Source organism: Alexandromys fortis, unplaced genomic scaffold (assembly GCF_014885135.2).
Source record: "Alexandromys fortis isolate MF-2015 unplaced genomic scaffold, M_Fortis_MF-2015_v1.1 scaffold_290, whole genome shotgun sequence".
In the NCBI taxonomy this organism is placed as follows: Eukaryota; Metazoa; Chordata; class Mammalia; order Rodentia; family Cricetidae; genus Alexandromys; species Alexandromys fortis.
This window is the reverse complement of record NW_026068167.1, coordinates 1,134,449-1,153,804: the sequence shown is the minus strand read 5'-3', so window position 1 is coordinate 1,153,804 and position 19,356 is coordinate 1,134,449. Positions and strand designations below refer to the sequence as shown.

The window sequence follows — 19,356 nt, the reverse complement described above, 5'->3', positions numbered from 1 at the left end:
ACCTGCCAAGTTCTTTGATCTGTTTTGTACAAAAACTGAAGCTTTACAGAAGTAAAATTGCAGCAGATTTTCACTACACAGTGTGTCTGTCTGTCATTTCCCTTGCATCGTATCCTGGCTATCCTATCCTTCACCCTGGTCCCCCGTGGGTGGTGGTCTCCGAGAGGGACGGTCCGCGGCAAGATCACACTGACTTTTTTAGGGGAATCAATTCCCAGCTCTGCAACATCTGCAGATCTTTCTTCCAAAAGCTCATCTGCCTGAGAAGGCTTGGCCAGCTCTTTCCTTTTTGCCATTCATAATTTCCCCTACTCCACAAATCAAAGATTTATCATTTGTCCACTTTGTGTACGGGTCTTCTTCCCCAAACATAAGGTACCAATAGTATGAACAAAAAACAAGCAAGCCACCTCAAGGAGACCTCATTTAGTCAAGACAGGGAAGGCCCAGCATCTTGTCTCAGACATAGTCTTTTGAAAAGCAAAATCATGGCAATATGGGATACTTACACTGGTCCATTCCAGGACACCTGATATTCAGAAAAACTGTATTATACAAAGCATGGAGCAGCAGGACAGATGGCCAATTTCATTTAACATTCACGTGCTTTCCATCCTCAGCGATGATCAACAACACATCACTCCTAAGGAAGAGTCCCCTGAGAGCAGAGCAATGAAAGCCTGCATGTATGGGTGGGGGGCAAGAGGGCATCTTCATGTTATCAGTGCAACAATTCACAAGGCTCCAAGCCTGCGCTAGCCACCTTAGGAAAGGGTTTAGGAGTCCTGTGGCAGCACGGTGGTGCACACCTGATATCCTAGCGTTGTGGAGGCACAGGCAGGAGGATCCTGAGTTCAGGGTCAGTGTCTGCTACACATAGATTCTAAGGCCAGATTGGGCTCCACAAGAAGCCCCCCCACTGCAAACAGATGGTAGGCAGGATGACTTAGTGGGTAAAGGCACCACACCTTGTTCTCTGACCTCCACTCACATGCTATGGCATACATGAACACACATGCACATGCACTTATGCACCCAAAACAAGTAAATAAAAAATATAATTGTAAAGGATATAGAGATTGGAATGTTGTCTTAGTTAGGATTTCTATTGCTGTGTAGACATCATGACTACAGTAACTCTTAAAAGGAAAGCATTTAATTCGAGCTGGCTTACAATTCAGAGGTTTGGTTCATTTTCATCATGGCAGCATGCAGGCAGACATGGTGCTGGAGAAGCAACTGAGAGTTCTATGTCTTGATCCACAGGCAGCAGAAGGAGACGGTGTACCTCACTGGGCATAGCTTAAGCATAGGAGACCTTAAAGCCTTCCTCCACAGGGACATACTTCCTCCAACAAGGTCACACGTACTCTCTCACTCCCTAATAGTGTCACTCTCTATGGGCCAAGCATTCAAACTCATGAGTCTATGGGGCACATTCCTATTCAAACTACCACAAAAGAAATTGGAGAAATGCTTATAGTTATTAGAATAAATAAGGCATTTTATGGAGAAAAGGCCACTTGAAATCCCATTCAATTTATTGTTTTCACAATGAAGGCTGCATTTTTCAAGTAGATTATATGAGAGCTATTTCTAAAAATTGCATAAACCAAATCTGCTGTTCTGAAGAACTGAAAACATTTCAAGTATAAACTATAAAATCAGTTTCTGAAAAATACATCGTCAGTTTCATTTCCCTGCAATTTTTAATTAGGTTAGACAAGTATAATTAATAGTTGATACAATTTAGTACAGTGGATTTTTGTATTATTCACAGAAATTGAAAAAGTAAATTATTGCTAATGAGTGTTTAAAAAAATCTTTCCCCAAACAATGTGTGCCCAACTCTTTGCTTTCAATAGCATGGAAGAAAGACTCCATCAAGTTGCAGTTGACAAGAGATAGGAAATATTTCTATAGTAAGCCACTAGGTAATTGCTGGCACATTAGTTGGAAGGAAATCATAGGACTGATTGACAGTGCTACAGTAAAATACCTCTAGTCCTGGCTATGATTTATGTGAACAAGTTTTTACAGCATTTCTATCTATAAAAATCACGAAATAAGATGGATGCAGCGTCGTGCTTACAGTGAGCAATGAGTGGTGTTCACGTGGGTGAATGGTCCCTCTTCACTCATAAAAGCATATGCTTCCAATTAAGTTGAATCTTTATGTGTGATAAGTACTTATAAGAATGTACTATGAATTCAGTGCTTTTGATAGATTGTGTAGTAGAAGGCAATCTAGCCTGGCATGATGGCTGCATGTCTGTAAGCCCGCACTTGGGCAGAGACAGAACGACTAAGTTTGAAGTCAGCCTGGATATCCAGCCTGGGCTCTACGGTGAGATTCTGCTTCAAAACCACAATTTATTCATGTATTTAAAAAGATTTTTCAAGCCTGAGAATACATATAAATACATATAAAGATAAGACTCCGTGAGGGTTATGAAATCAAATCTGACTTCCCCGAGAGAAAGGAATGACACAAAGTTTCCACAGTTAAGGACCCCGTGTTTTAAGTGAGTGCCTGCAGGTCTCACTCCTAACGGTGCTTACACTCCTTAAGATGTGGGAGGGAGTGGGAGAGCAGCCAGTGGTAAGAGCACACACTGTTGTTGCAGAACACTTGAGTTTGATTGTCAGCACTCAGCGCTACACATCAGCCTGTAACTCCAGCTCCAGGGGAACTAAAGCCCTCTTTCGGTCTCCACTAGCACTCACTCATGTGCACAAACTTGCACAGAGATACACATACAGACATACACATAATTAAAAATAAAAAAGTGACAACATACACGTGGTAACATTTTCTTCTCTCTCTCTCTCTTGTACCTGACAATGAACGGGGTACTATGCATACCAGGCATGAGCTCTTTGTATTTTATTTTGAGATAGTTTCACTTAGAACTCAGGTTGCCTTGAACTCATGATGCCTCTGCTTCAGCCTCCTAAGTATAGCTAGGATTACAGGTGTCTTAGTTAGGATTTCTACTGCTGTAAAGAGGCACCTCTACCACAGCAACTCTTATGAAGGAAAACATTTAATTGGAGCTAGCTTAGTTTCAAAGGTTTAGTCCATTATCATCATGGTGGGACATGGCAACATGCAGGCAGACATGGTGCGGGAGAAGAAGCTAAGAGTTCTCCATGATCTCTTGATCTGCAGACAGCAAAAGGAGTCCATGTTCCACACCGGGCATAACATGAGCATCAGAGGCCTCAAAGTCCACCTCCACAGTAACACACTTCGTCCAACAAGGCCACACCTACTCCAACAAAGCCAGACCTGCTAATAATGCCAGTCCCCATGGGAGCGATTTTCTTTCGAACCTCAAGAGGTATATGCCATCATACCAGGTTTGGTTTTCTTTTCTTCTTTTATGTCTACATATAACATGCCAGACTTTAAAGTTATTTATCTTTAAAAATTTTCACATCCAAGCCCCCAAATTTGTGAGAAGTATATAAGTCTGGGATCATATAAGAAAACACCTTAGAAGCAACAGGTCCGTATGAGACAGGCTCTACCCTCAAGAAGTCCACATCCTGACAGAAGTTAAGCCTAGTAAATAGACAGGCTTACAGTGAAAAACTGGCTTTCCTAAGTAACTACAGAACATCCTCAAGTAAATTTGAAGGGGTTTTGAGGGATGGTATGCATCCCAGAAAACACAGAAGTCAGAAATCCTGTCTGGCAGAAGGAACCTCTTGGACAGAAGGCACAGGACAGTAGGTGCCAGATCCTGCAGGAACTATGTTTGTTGCTTTTCATTTTGTTGTAACCTTACGTGAAAATGAGTAATTAAAATGGACTTATTTTTACTTGGACATTTTCTAATTAATCTTGGCAAACAGTGGGACTCAGACCACACAAGAAACTATAATGATTTCTCCTTCAGTAGTCAGCAGCAGAATTATTTCTGAAATGACATGGGTCCGGGCTTTCACAGCAGAGGAGTCGGGTAATAAGCAGCTCAGAGAGTTCTGACCAAACTGTGAGAAGTCAAGCCCAGGACGACTCACACAGGGGAACCCTCATGCATGTTTTGAGATGCACTGGCCCAGAGTCACCCCTCTCGTATCACTTCCATCGCTGTAACCCTGAGGAAAAAAGAAGGAGAAAGGGTTATCTGGCTTACAATTCCAGATCACGGTCCGTCATTAAGAGGAAGTCAAGCAGCTAGTCACATCACAGCCAGGGCTGAGAGCGGAGAAATGAAAGCAAGTGTTGCTTGCTTGTTGCTTGTACAGAGCACGTGTTCTTTACTCTTTCAGAGTTTAGAACCCAGTCTACTGCCCACACAAGGGTGGGTCTTTCCTCCTCAATTAACAAGCAAGACAGCCCTGGACAGGCACACCCACAGGCCTACCTGCTCTAGACAGTCCCTCACCGAGATTCTTCAGTGAGGCGACTCTGGGTTGTGTCAAGGTGACAGTTAAAACTAGGCAACACAATGGCTCAAGTGTGATGAATCTGTCTGCGGACGAGAAAAGCAGTCGGCTGCAGAGAGCCTGTGGACGTGCATGGTCCTCCCTCCTTGCTTGATATCAGGCAGCACACACTGGAAGTGAGGTGTGCTCTATTAGATTAGGTGACTATACATGCACTTCTGGACTTCCACAAGTCAAGACTGAAAATGCCACAGGAAGTAGTGCCAGGGAGGCAGAGAAGGTGAGCAGCTCAGGGCTGCAGCTGCAGAACTGTGTGGAGACTATCTGGAGAGGCTGAAGATCTTGTTGAGCCTGCAGCACTCAGATAATATCTCAAAGCAGAACTGGTGGACCCCATGACAGCTCTTAGGCTAGATATGGAACCAACAGGCTACGAGACATTATCAGCGCAACTGTAACCCTGGACTTGAGATGTCCCATAAACCAACAAATCCAAACTGTCTCCTAGTGTTAACAAATGCTGTCATGGTAGATCAATAGGGTCCTCTCAGTAAACTTTTATCAGTCACGCTGAGTCATTCTTCAGAACCAGGATGGTGGTATGCACTGCAGTCTAAGGAGGCTGAAAGAGGAGAGCTATGGCCCAGCTCCAGACGCCATTCTGGGCAACGCAGTAAGACTTGATTAAGAAAAAAAGTTTTCATAAAAGGTAATATATTCTACCTTAGAAAACACCCAGGTGCTGAAGCGATGGCTCAGTTGGTAAAATGCTTGCTATATCCACATGAGGACCTGAGTTGGGATCTCCAGAAGCCACATAAAAAGCCAGGTACAGCGGTGTGCACCTAGGAAGCCCAGCATTAGGGAGGCAGAGATGGGAAGGTCCCTGGAGTTCACGAGTCATCCAGCCTAACTGAATCAGCAAGGTCTATGCTCAGCAAGGGACTGCATCTCAAAAACTAAGATGAGAGTCATTGAGAAAGACACCCCAAATTGACCTCTGGCCTCTATACATGTACATCTTCAAACATATATGCATACACATGAACACACACAAGAGAGAAAGAAAGTGAGGCAAGGCAAGGCAAGTTCAGGGAACTACTGAAGAACCAGGAAGGTATAAAGGTAGTTTCATGCTGATGGAGTTTGTAATTTTTCAAACTCACACAATTTTGGAATCTTGACTCCAGTTTCTCTCATTGTGTGATCCAGGTTGGCTTCAAACTCACAGCGAATCTTCTGGATTGCAGGTGAGCCACCACACTGCTCCATTTCATCCTCTTGGAACATTATTATACTTGAGTATTCACACGCAACTGAACTTGCTTCTACTTTTTAAAACTTCCATTTTCCTCACAATTTTAAACTCACAGAAAAGGCTCAAGAATGACATGTGGCACACATGTGTTCACCACCCAAATTCAGCAGCCATCAGTGCTTCTTGCATTTGTTTTCTCTTTTTTCTCTTTCACATCCACCTGCTATTACTGTCTTTTGTTTTCTATCTGGAGAGAAAGCTACCCTCTAAGATACATGAGGGGTGCGGGAGGCAGGACTGGACTAGAGCAAGAGAGGACACAATAGATCCTTCTAGAAGCTGTCAAGCTAGGCTTTCCTCACAGTTACTGTCAGCTTTTGGGGTCCATTCCTCCTACCAGATTGCCTCATCCAGCCTTAGTAGAAGAGGAGGTGCCTAGTCTCACTGCAACTTGATATACCATGGCTGATATTTACGGGAGGCCTGGTTATATCTGAAGAGAATCAGTGGAGGAGGAATGGATGGGGATGGGGGACTGGGAAGAGGGCAGTGGGGTGAAACTTTGATTGGAATATAAAAACAAAAACAAGAAAACAAACAAAAAGTAAACAAGAACCTTATATGCAAGTAGACATAATTAAAAGTAACTAACCTTTAAAAGAAAATAAAATGATTGATGGTCAAGAAAAGAAACAAGGCCCAGAATGGCCCTCTTCCCCAAACCCTGTATGGGGAGATGCGGTGCTGGGATCTTGCAGCATGTGGATGTCTGGAACCTGGAAATTGAAAGGACAGTGTTGCTTTTTCACACTGTCCACCCATTAGAGTGGAACTAGCTAGAGGTGTGTGCAGATGCTGCCACACCGGGAGTAGGAACAACCGGCTTCACGCTGAGTTGGCCAGATTATCTAAAGTATGAGGTTATCTTCCTGCCCTGCGGACCCAGGTCACAAATCCCAAGCCGATAGAATGGCAAAACCCTTCACAAGAGACCAAGAAACAAAGTGGAGTCTGGTGTTCTACAGAAAACACACATGGCCTCAGCTCAGTCTTCCATCCTTCTTTCTGTAAAAAAAAGAAACACAGTAAGAAATACCCCAAACTCTAACTTGGTGGAGAAACCAAGCTGGTCTCAGATGTGACGGGAGGAATGAAAACGATGACAGCCAAGTTCACTCTACTGCAGCTGTGTCAGTTCGTCTACCTCACGTGCCAGCTCCACAACAGTCTACGCTAGCGTCACATCAGGAAGGCCAATTTGCAAGGGAAGGACTTGAACAATATATCCAAGATCACACCAAAACCCGTTCACGTGGCCCCTGAGCCATAACTCACAGCCATTAACGTCACTGTCTTCAATAAGCATGTCTGACCTGTAGCCCATGGGCCACGTGCATCCCAGAAGAGCTAGGAATGTGGGTCAATGCATTCGCAGACAACAGTAGCATGTCAAAATGTCAAGAGTCGTCCCTAATGACTGTAGGTAAATAACCAGGCAGGTAGACAAATGCATCCTCACACAGCAGGAAATGAGAAGGAGGGATGGAGAAGAGGGTGGATAAGGAGTCCAACTGGAGCCATGAAAGAGGAGTGGCTCCAGGGGTCCTGAAGCTGTCGGAAATTATATGTGCTCACAATTTCCTCTTATAGCTGCTGCTGCTATCATAACGCTGCCAGGCTGACATCATGAGCAGTGCTCCTTGTCTCCTTACATGTTTCCTCCACTTTGCTACAAAAAGTCCTCCGTGCCTATTTTTCTGTCCATCTTGCCCCGCTTTACACCAATTCGTGGGAATTCTTTATGCACTCTGGACGCTAATCCCTCATCAGTTATATGTGTTAGGAAATTTCTCACAGTCTTCTGATCTCTTTCTCCTCTCTATATGGTGGGTTTTGATCTCAAAATCTATGACAGAAAAATCCACAAAAACCGATCAGAACAGCTGGTGCTGGAACAGACCAGACATATAGACCCATGGATCAGAACAGACTGCTCAGAAATGAATCCACACACTTACGGTCAGCTGAGTATCAACAGTGCCAAGAACACACGGCAGAAAGAGGACAGATGGGTGCTTCAGTAAGAGGGGCTGGGAAAACTAGATATTCACAGGCACAACGAAATAAGACCCTGACTTTACTACGGTGCAAAAATCAACACGAGTCAGACTTAAATACAAAAGCAGCAGGAAGAAAGCAAGGAGACACTTCCTCACACTGAACTGCTTCTGGGTCTGAGGTCAAAATCAAGGTGTCAGAATTCCTGTCTGAGGACTGAGGAAGAATTACTTCCAAGGTCATTTGGGTTTTGGTGGATGGAATTAAGCTCCTCTTGGCTGAGGGTCCTATTTCCTTGGTTGCTGGTAACTAGGGCCTACTTGCAGCTACTAGAAGCCGCTTACCTTCCTCACCCTCATCTTCAGAACAGCAGCAGCGTGCTATGTCCTGCTCTGACTTGGAACCTCTCACTTTGTCCTCTGAAAGTGGCTGGAGAAGGCGCTATGTTTCTGAGTGCTGTGATTAGACCTGAACAACCTGCCACCAAGTAATGCAGCAATTACGGGTAATCATCCACAGTTTCTACCCCGGTGGAGGAGGTTAGACACAGGACGCTGTGCTGGCAACAGAATACTGCCTACCACACGGCACACTCGCTAGCTCCTTTGTTGTTTATTTACAATCTGTGCTGTCTCCAGGGCTGAGGGCATAGTTCAGAGGTGAGTGCTGTGTAGTATGGATGAGGCCTGGAGTTCAAGTCCAAGAACCACAGAAGAAGAAAAAAAAATAGTTTCTGTCTATCTGAATTGCTCAGTGGGTTAGGGTACATGCCACCAAGCCAAAGTACCTGAGTTCAATCCCAGGGACTCATGTGGTAGAAGTAAGACCCTATTCCCACTTTCTTTATTATGTCTAAAAAGAGTATCTTTATACATTTTCCAAAATTTTCTTCTAAATACTTTAAAATTTTACTTTTATGCCTTTAGTCCTTAATTTATCTATAATTTTTGTGTGCATGCAAGATTTGAGACAGAAACCCAATCTCATTTTTTTTAGTGTGTGTGTAGGGGGGTGTTCTATTATTTATTGAGCAATTCATCCTTCCCTCATAAATCTGAAATTATGTCACTGTCACTTTATTAGGATTGCAAAATGCACAGCTGTTTTCTGGGCACAGTGTTCTATCGCATTCATACACGCACCTGCCTGCCTCAATAGCATGTTGTGATTACCATGTTTCTAGCTTTAGTTAGGAAAGAAGCCTTCACCTTTCTTGGGGAATGTTCAGTTTTTCTGTTTTGAGGCAGGGCTCACTATGGGACTCAAGATCTTCATGCCTCAGTCTCCCAAGCATTGACATTATAGATGTGATGTGAACTATTGTGGGCCACAGTTTGTTTGGACTATTGTTGGTGTGCATGCGTGTGTGTGTGGTATATGTGATCATGTGGCATGTATTATTCTTGACTTTTTGATTTTTCCAAACACATTTTATTATCAGTCCATCATGTTCAGTTTTAAAAATCCTTCTGGAAATTTTGATTGTAATTGCACTGAATCGGCAGTTCTCCACTGGAGGCAATTCTGGTTCACGGGGACATCTGGCCATGTCTGCAGGCTTCTTTGATTCATTCTCACAATGATAAAGAATGTACCACTGTCACCAGGGGAGAGGGGGCAAGAAGAATACCCACAATGTACGGCAGTCATAAGAGAATCTACCTGGTCAAAACAACAGTGGTACCAAGAAAGAAAAACCCTCACCATCTCTTCAATTTGGAGACAACTGACATACTTGAATTATTCCAATAAACATGGACTATTTTCCCATCTACAGTTCTTCCTTAGTGTATTTCAATTATGCATCATAATCCACAATGTATTGATCTCATACATTCTAAGATTTGTTCCTCAGTAGTTACGATTTTTAAATTTATAAATGGTATCTTTAAAAATATGTGTATTGGGCCATCTATAAAGGCACCTGCCACAAAGCCTGACTGTCTGAGTTTAATTCCTGAAACCCACAGGGTGAAAGGACAAAAGCTGATCCCCATAAGCCGTCCTCCCTCCGACCTCTCGATGTACCATGGCAGCTGCATGTCCACACATGTTGGGACTGGAGAGATGGCTCAGGGTTTAAGAGTGCTAACTGCTCTACCAGAGGACTAGGGTTCAATTCCCAACACTCACATGGCAGCTCACAACTGACTGTAACAACAGTTCCAGGGAGTCTGATGCCCTCCTCTGGCCTCTGTGAGAATTGAAAGGTATGTCTGGAAATTATCTACCATGACAGTAGCTCAGTCTCCTTCTGCAGTCCTACCAAAGCTTGCTTCCCACTCTTTGAAGTTACTTTACTGGGAATATTCATGCTTAAAAGCTTTTTATATTCTTGGGGAATTGAATATTTTTTAATTACCTTTCTTATTCTGTTCGGTCAGATCTTACTATAACTATACTGGTTTGAATTGTTTTACATTTATTTATTATTGCATCTGTGTGTGTGTGCTTGTATCGGTTGGAGACAACTTTCATGAACTGGTTCTCTCTTTCTGTGTCACCAGATTTAGTGACAGGTACTTTTCCTCATTGAGCCATTATCGATGGCTCCTGCTTTTCGTTATCATTATTGTTTCAGTTAGGTTATGACATCTTTTCCTATTCCCCGTTTTCACCCTCAACATGAACTTAGACTTGCATCATGCATCTGGATCTCTTTGTCCTCATCTGATAAGTCTCTGCCTTCTCATAGGAGTTCCATCTGCTGAGTTCAAAGTAAGCCTGAGCTGCACAGTGACACCCTGCTCCTCTCCTCCACAAAGGAAAAGACACTCCTTTAGGCTATCCATAGCTCTTGTTACTGACACCTCTGTGTGTATGTATGCTTAGAATTATGTTCATTATATAATTTAGGATTGTCACTTAGAAGAGACCAGATCTTTACAATGAGCCTGTATCATTTTACAGGAACAAAGTAACTTTTCCAAAACAAAAACCAAAGAAAGGCAGACTTGAAGTCAGTACTCTTAATAAAATCTGTTGGTTTGGGAAGGCAGGGGTATAGACTATAGGGTTTTATGCTTACTTTTAAAATGGCAAAGTTCAACGGTAGGTAGGCCTCACCAACCTAAGTGTTTCAGTGGCACCCAGTGTGTGTTATGAGCATCCTCATCTGCTGTGTGTGCAGAGGTGAGCAAGCCTGACTCCCAGCGCAGACAGTGGCAGGATGGTGACAGCAGGACAACTGTCCCACAGCCATCGTGTGTCGTCTGCACAGCAAGGCTCTCAAGGCTTACAAAGCTATTACTTTCCCCGCTGCCCAGAGGAAACTACTACAAAGACCACACCCCCCAGAGAGCGCCAAGGTGTCAGCGTGGGTAAGCAATGCTTCTGGAGAGAGCCAGGCTGGGTTGCTACTCTCTGCAGCCTGCTGCTCGCCACCACACAGTAATTAGCCTTCAAAGTCAAAACCTCCCAAACAAAAACCAGCCAAGCAATTGACGAGAATTAAAACTTAGGGAAACATCCAAGAGTAGGAATGAGAACCGTGATGTGCGAAGCTTCTGCAGAGCGCTCCTTTCCCTTGCAAATTTACCTCGAAGCTCAGAGCAGCTGCTTCAGCTCCAGGCTTTCTAGTGATGCTCTCGATTTCACATCTCGCTGTAACTAAATAAGGCAGAGACATCTTTAAACTCCGCGGATGGAAATTTACCTGCACAATGTCATTGCCTACCTCTCTTTCCTCTAACCCGATGTGGAAGTCATTTTCAGTTCTTCCTTTCTTTTCCAGTAGGACATCCACTTAGCCTGTTGCCTCTTTATGTGGTGCTGTCTTGAAACATGACTGTCCCCTCATCTCTCCTGCCCAGAGCAAGTCCTGTGCCCAGACAGAAACAATTGCTCCTCACAGTCTCCCTACGACCCACGCCTCCTTCATTTCCACACAAAGCAGTAAGAATTATCTCCCCAAAACAGCTGTTTTCTGTAATAAGAAGAGCGAAGTTCTGTGACTAAGCTAAACATCCCTCCTGTTCAAGTACTGAACTGCTTCCTAGGTGCAAGTTCTAGCAAATTGAAATTTCCAAATACCATTTATTATGCCTTTTGCTAATTGCTCAGGAAGCTTTCAAGCATCTGCCCACATTTCTCTGCATATTCAAAGTCCATTTCTATTCCATTTAGTACACAAGCAGGTCTTACACATTCAACCCACCTTCTGCTTGTACGCTTCCCCATGGTGGTTGAGATTATTCTACTGTCTCCTCTACTTACTCTCCCCTCCTTCTTCTGACTTATTTCTAAATAAGTACAGTTGACACACAGCTATCCAATCTTCCTTGCAACCAGGAGTGTCCATGTGGCGAAGTGATAAGCAATATGTAAGCCAAAATGTTAAGTGTGACTTAGCAGGATGGAGCATTCATATCTTCAACACCTCTCTCCTCCTTCTAGTTAGAATACAGCTGTGGTGGCTGGCACTCAGGTAGCTATGCATGAGTTTGGTATAGCAAAGAGACAGAACCTGAAGCTCCTGGCATCCCAGGAAACCACATCAGTCCCCAAACACCTACTCTGCATTGCTACAGAAGGAAAGAACTGACCCCTATGTTTAAGGCACTAGGATTTCTGTGGCTCCATCTATTGCTCAAGACTTGTGACCACCCACTTTAGATGCTTCTCTCCACCCCCGGGCTTCCATTTGCTACTTCCTTTGTCCCACTGGGAGGCCCCTGCCCAATTAATTTTCCTTTTCCTATTCTTATCCCCAAATGTCTGCTTTACTTCTTCCTTTAAAGTGCAGCTGGAGATCCGACACCTTCGTGGAAATGTGACTATGGAGCTGACACAACACTAAACTCACTCGACCCAGTGCTCCTTTCTGAACATGAATGCAGACATCTATGTATCTAGTACAGAAACAAAAATAATCTAACCGAGTTTCTATTATCAGGGCTCCAGCAGCATCAGCATCTAAACACACACTTCAAGCAGTACTCAGCACAGCCTCACTCCTGGAGCCCGTTGTTGTGAAGCTGACTTGAGAGCACAGTAAGTCTCGCAATGTCGCTCCCACGACAACAGAGCACAGGAGTTGCCTACCATGTGCAGTGCAGGGCCTGGAAGATGGCAGGCCATTCTAGATATGTGTCTACTGAGTGCATTCTAACAAAGCTCCAGGATTTTTTCCCTTTGAGGCCAGGTCACCTGTGTGGCACAGGCTAGCCTCAAACTCTCAGTTCTCCTCACTGGGCTCCTGATACTGGAGACTCAGCTGTGGGTCGCTGTGCCTTGAGTTCATGATGGAAAAAAAAAGTCAGGCCATTGAGAGCTCTTCCCGGTGACTGAGATGTGTGATAGCACTGGATGTCTTGGATTTAAAAACAACTTACTCTATGAATATAAAGCAACAGACTGAAATTTCTTGTGTCCCTCACAAATATGGCTCAGAGATGAGCTACTTTTGCAGTGACTTAGGGACTCACTTCGTTAGCTTGCTGTCACCCAAGCTGTGCCTGGCTCAGGACAGGAACATGTGACCTTTCTGCTCCTTCCCCAGGCCACCTGGTTCAGCACTGCAGCTAGGTGTCTATCTAAATTCCCCTCCACCAAAACGTTGCCCCACCCCATATCTGTCCCCAAATAAAGTCATTCCTGTCATTCTGTCCCTGACTGCTTTCCCTTTGGGTAAAGGAAGAATTGCCGTCTAATATGGTCCATGCTATTCTGTGCAGGTGTGCCCCTGGGCTGGCCTCTGTTACAAGTTCCATGGTGAAGGGAATTGTGACTCCCACATTGTTGTTCCTCCAAATTTCTTCTGGCCATTCAAATTTCAAGTAAAAAAGTTCAAGAAGAAAGAAGTCAGGAAGTAGCCGAAAGAGCCTGGGAGATGGCTCCACGGTAAAGGGCCTGCCATACAAGCATGAGACCTATGTATACATATTACTTACAAGAATCCAACTCTGCTTCACAGAGCTGGACAGAGGGCCAAATACCAATAGCTCTGAAGCTGGACTCAGCAGTCAGTACCTGGCTACTGAGCGTGAGGAGCCCCAGAAGTCATGGGAAAAGCCAGCTGCCACAGCACAATCTGTAATCCCAACATTGTGGGGGCGGGGGAACAAGGTGACTCTGAGGCTCCCTGGCCAGCCACCCTCTCGAATCGACAAGTTCCAGGCTCAGTGAGCTACCCTGTCTCAAAAATACAAGGTGGGATTTGATTAAGGAAGATATCAGTGTTCACCTCGAGCCTCTACATTCACATGTACCCCCAACATGCACACACCTACATACACCACACACACACACACACACACACACACACACACACACACACGCAAGAAAGGTGATAGAAAACAGTAAAAGGGGTGAAGAAACTCTGAACATCAGTCACAGCTGAGTATTGTGCTCTTAGTGTCAGCTATGGAGGACTTCTTCCAGAACAAAAGGGTCCCCTGAAAAAGATGCTCCACTGCCTGTGGAAGCACTTGGGCTTGCTGTTATGTTACAAAGAGCCCTTCTAATGCCTGCCTTCAGCACAGGCACAAACTGAGCGAACATTTAAGACACTGGACAAAGACAGGGAAGGATGATTTAGGACCAGGTTGTGTTAATATTATGCTGATATTTTAAACTTTCTGCGCTTCATTGACAACTGAAATTAACTGGTCATACGGAATTCCTGTAGTTCTTCTGGGGTCTTGTTAAACAGATGTCTTGGTGGGGTTCAGGCTACTGACACCAGCACAGAACGGGTGACTCAGAAACAATAGAAATCATTTTCAAACAGCTCTGGAATATGGGAATTCCATAATCAGGGTGTCTGCAAGGTCAGGTCCTAAAAAGCTGCTTCTTCCCATAGTAGCAGGAAGGTAAAAGAGAGCTCCTAGGATCTCTGGACTCAAATCCTATCTTGGGGGGGGGCCTACATCTGTGACTGAATCATCTCTCAGAGGCAACACCTCCAGCTGTCAGCACACTGGGGAATTCCCATGGGGGTGGGTACAAGCCTTCAGTCCATGGCCATAGACACATGCTGTGACGGGGGGGGGGCAAGCTCTGAAAATCCTCGGATGCACTTTCAGCCCTGAGTTTAGTTGCTTTGAAGAAGCAACTAAGTCAGATTGCATCTGTGGTTTTCTTCTAACTGCCCATCTTCGTGCACAGCTCATCAGTGGGTGCTGGAGAAGCTACAGCAAGATATCATTCTTTGATGATTTAACAAGATTAATAGGAAAGATCGTTCCACTTCCCTGATAACCTTCTATCTCCCCCCACCCTTGTTTTAAAGATCAGTAATCCAGAGTTAAAGTTTTAGGCAAAGGAAAGCCTTACAAAGAATCATGCGAGGAGAATATTTAATTATGTTAGAATCTCCAAACATTTAAATAAGCATGCCCATGTACCCAGGCCCCTACTCTCAGAAAGTAAACCTCCTCATACTCCAGTTAGAAAAAAAATATTAAACTGAGTAAAGATGACAAATAGCATAGCCGCTAGGCTAACAGTTTTAGCTGAAAACCGGTTTATGTGAATTCAGAATTGTCTACTGAATATCCCCCTTCATCTTTGGTCCCTGCAGCATGGAGTCGAATAGTGGGTTGGTCCTGCTGACATGGTGTTGATAATGAGCCTGGTGTCTTGTGTTTTGAGCTGCTCTCAGTGGACACCTGTCATGGTCTAGGTCACTGCTTATGTACATACTTTTATTACGTAGACTCGCAATCGTCAGGAGCGAATGCTTCTTCTCGGAGGGAAGGTTTTCTGGGATGAGGACAGAAGCGCATGCTGCAGGCAAGTTCCCCGGGGAAGGTAACCCAGTGGGAAGCATCATGCAGCATGAGGTCCGCTGTCTCGTCCAGCTTGCCACTTCCCTCTCTTTAAAAAGCAGTTGCTCATCCATCAGCAGAGTTATGACTTGTTTAGACTTCTCCCGGATATAGCGACCTGAAAAACAGCCAAGAATTTGCTTTAAAATGGATTAAAACTGTAATTAATTTTATCCTAAATAAAATTAAGGCAAAGCTGAAATGTAGCAAAGGGGAAGACAAGTAGAGAACTGTTGATGAACACATTCCTCTCTGTGTCAGCTAAGCAAACAAATCATCAATACATGATGAAATTGCATCTTATCTGGCATTATGCTCTTCATTTTAAATGCATTATTGGATTTTTCTTTGGAAAGCCACCCATACTCTGCAATAAATCACTAGCACAGGCACAGAAGGAAGGTTTGTGCATGAGGTCAGGGGATGGCTCAGTGGGTAAAATGCTCGTTCTGGGAGCATGAGCTCCCAAGAGCCTAGGAGTGTCAGTTGTGCCTGTGACCCTAGAGCTGGGGACCTAGAAAAGGAGGGCCAGAGACTCACTTGTCAGTCAATCTAACCAAACTAGCAAACACCAGGTTTAATAAGAAGTGTTATCTCAAGAAAAGTAAGGTGGAGAAGTGAGGAAGGCCTCCTGACATCAGCCCTAGCCTCCACAAGCATCTACACAGATGAGCAAGAAGCATGTACACAAAGGTTAGTTTCTCTACTCTCATCTCTTTGCCATTTCTTCCTTTCAAATTTCTTTTGTAATAGTTCAAACTCTGTTCTAAACACCTTTAATTTATGGTGTATACTTAGACCCTAACTGAAGAGGCCCACTATGTGTTGGACCCACTCAGTGTCATATGAAAGGCAAAAGTGGCTGGAACTTTAATCCTAGGGGTGATGTCAGGCACGATCTTTCCCTGGGAACAGGGCACAGATGTGAAGATGTGGAAATCCCATGTCTTCCCATTGGCATCTTCAGGAGCTCACCCCCTCTCCTTTCTCCTCCACCAATACCTCACCCTGCAGCCCCAAGCCTCTTGCCAACAAACCAAACTCGAGGCAGCTGTTGGTTCTTCCAGGAACTCTGCATGGCTGGATCCCTGACTCATTTGGTCTCTCCTCAGAGCGGCTCTCCTCCTGCTGTCCTCTGAAGAAGCCCCACCCCATCAGTCTATTCCTCAATCCTGCTTTGCTTCTTCTGTGGCATCTGTCACTACCTACTATCACCGGTGTGTTGCTTGTTTGTTTTGTCACCTAGAATATAAACCCTGTGAGAGAAGTCTCATTGCATACACTGATGGCACATAGCATATATTCAATAAATATTTACTGAGTGAATGAATCAAGAAAGAAACATCATCAAGAAGTTTCAAATGTTCTCCTTGCTATGGTGTAAATGAAGCAGATTGCTGGAAGATGCTGGGAGCCAATTTACAACTTAGCTGCCTCAGAAAGTTGCTTGGCTTAAAATAGCCTCCTGCAATACCCCCAATTAGAAACTAGAAATTATGGGCTAGATTTGGAACATTCTACTTGGAGTCTGTGGGGATTGGTGGGATGTGGGGGCAGCTAACTGGCTCCAAGTGGCACGCAGGCAGAACAAGCAGACAAGCTAGTTGCACTGGTGGAGGCCTCTTCCTCAGAGCATCACACTCCCCCAGGGAACAGAAGTAGCTTCAGGTAGGCCAGGCCACTGAATTTTGGCCAAGATAAGGAAGAAATCACCCAGAAGTGGGCATTTCACTTAACACTGCCTACTTCCCCCGGCTCCCATTCCTCTGCCTGGCCACTCTACAGCACTGCAGGGAAAAGAGAGAAAAGCAGGAAGGAGTCCTAAGTCTGTTTCAAGGCAGAGACAAACAAACAACAACAGCAGGGCAGCACCCATTCGCTTCTAAGCAATATGTTCCCAAGACGACGTGAAGAAGGGCACAAGGTAAAACCAGAGCAGTACAGGAAAGACAAGCACAGGCAGCAACAGCTTCATGTCTGAACTATGAAAGGAATGGGCAGGGTAGAAAACATGGGTTTTCTGAAATAAGATTCACTTCATGCTCTGCAATCAGAGGGCTCCCTCTTCTTCCTCTGAACTGATAGAATCCATGAGAATGACTGATTGATCCAGTTTGAAACAGTCACATGTGTTGTGATGAAAGGGTAGCAATGCATATTGTAGTCTCCCCGCCAGCTGGAAAGCACAGCACAGGGCTTAGGAGATTGTTCAGTGGTTAGAAATACTGGTTGTTCTTGTAGAGGACCCGGGTTCAGTTCCCAGCATCCAAAACCATGATTAACTCTTGTTCCAGGAATCCAGCCCTCCCACACTGGTCTCTGTGAGCACCAGGCTTGCACATGGTACACATACATACATGCATGTAGCCAAAACACACGCTAAAGTAAATAAATATTTTTGAAAGTACAACATGTGACAAAAATATTAATAAGTAAACACACAAAGATTTTTTTAAAAAGACCTAGAATGAGGGCAGAATTAATGTGGCAGAAGGAGGATCAAGCAGAAGGTCACCTTGGGGCATCCTCTCAAACACAAGGTAAAAGACAGGAGACAAGATCACTAGGGCAGCCATGCAAGAGACCAGAGTCCAAACCAATGCATCCTGCAGGCATTTAACCTCTCTCAGACAGGTCAGAAAACATTCTAAGTACCGAGGGCAAGCAAGGAAAAGAGACAAGTGCACACATGCACTAGGGTTCTCCTGGGTGAAACCTGGGCCTCAGACTTGGCCAGGCCCTCCTTCCGGCCATGCCAAGAGCACTTTACAGGTGTCATTTAGTGTTCTGTCACAGTTTGGAGCTGCTCATTTGACATATGTCCTTTCCTCTATCAGACTCCAACATCCACAAAGGCCAGAAGGACACTTAAGAAGTGTGTGAGATGGATGAGCATGGCAGGGAAATGTTCCCCAAATGCCAGGGAAGGAGACACTCAGAGGTCTTGGGCACTAAGGTCTGTTACTAGAAGAATGTGTGATAAGAACTATAGAAAGACATGTCAGCCTTAACACCACTTAGAACACATGCTAGCACTCCTGTCTCCTTCCTGTGCCACTATCCTACCTAAATTCACACTTGTTCCTGTGAATTTTTCTTCCATTCTAAGTGGGGAATATAAACATACAATGCCACACCCCCATGCAATAATCAAGTCTACCAACCAAATCCACTAAGTCTATCCTTCCTCTCTTGGTTCAGATCATTTGTTGCTTATAGTAGCTTAAATTTTGTACCTAGTCATCTTCCTTCCAATTTTCCTTCTAACAGGCCTCAAGCAAGCAGGGACAGGAAGGAAATAAGAAGCATCTAAACTTTAGTTTATGACCAGGTTGTTTCTATTAAAAACAAAACACCCTTCAGTCAGGGGCTAGGAGGGTATCTTGAGTAAAGCACCCACCTAGCATCCTCAAGATACTGACTTCTGAGACGGAGCTGGGAGGCGCAGGCAGGCAACGACGGCGGCGGCCTAGACTGGAGGGGACCGGCGTGGTGGCAGAGGTCGCAGGCGGCAGGGACCAGCGCAACACCGAGAGCACATCGCCCCAATACAATTAAATCAAAGAGGTAGGCCTTTGGTTGGCGAGGGCCCTGGCAAACAGGGAGCCGGGACCTTTTCCGGAAAACCCTTCTTAGGGGTGAGAGGGTTCTTGGCCCCCGGCAGGAGCCAGGAAACAGAGCAAGGGCAATTAGTAAGAGAAGCCTCTGGCCAGCAGAGAAACCTGATCCGATTTTAAAAGACAAATTAGATAGCATTGAAAGGAGGAGATGGGCAGGCGCCAAGGCAGAACATCACCCAATAATCAGAAAAACAACATGAAAACACCAGATCCCAAAGATCTTACAACAGAAAGATTTGAACACCCTAACACA

At 44.7% G+C, this 19,356-nt stretch overlaps 1 protein-coding gene across 1 annotated transcript in view; it reads right to left on the bottom strand.

Moving 5' to 3' along the window:
* The window catches only part of Enthd1 (ENTH domain containing 1), a gene marked incomplete at its 3' end in the record, with an annotated part of 58,642 nt that overhangs the window by 13,778 nt on the left and 25,508 nt on the right, over positions 1-19,356 (bottom strand). Inside the window, exon 2 of the mRNA XM_050128246.1 lies at positions 15,359-15,601. Within this exon, the coding sequence (XP_049984203.1) occupies positions 15,359-15,601 (243 nt within the window). The remainder of the gene's footprint in view (positions 1-15,358; positions 15,602-19,356) is intronic.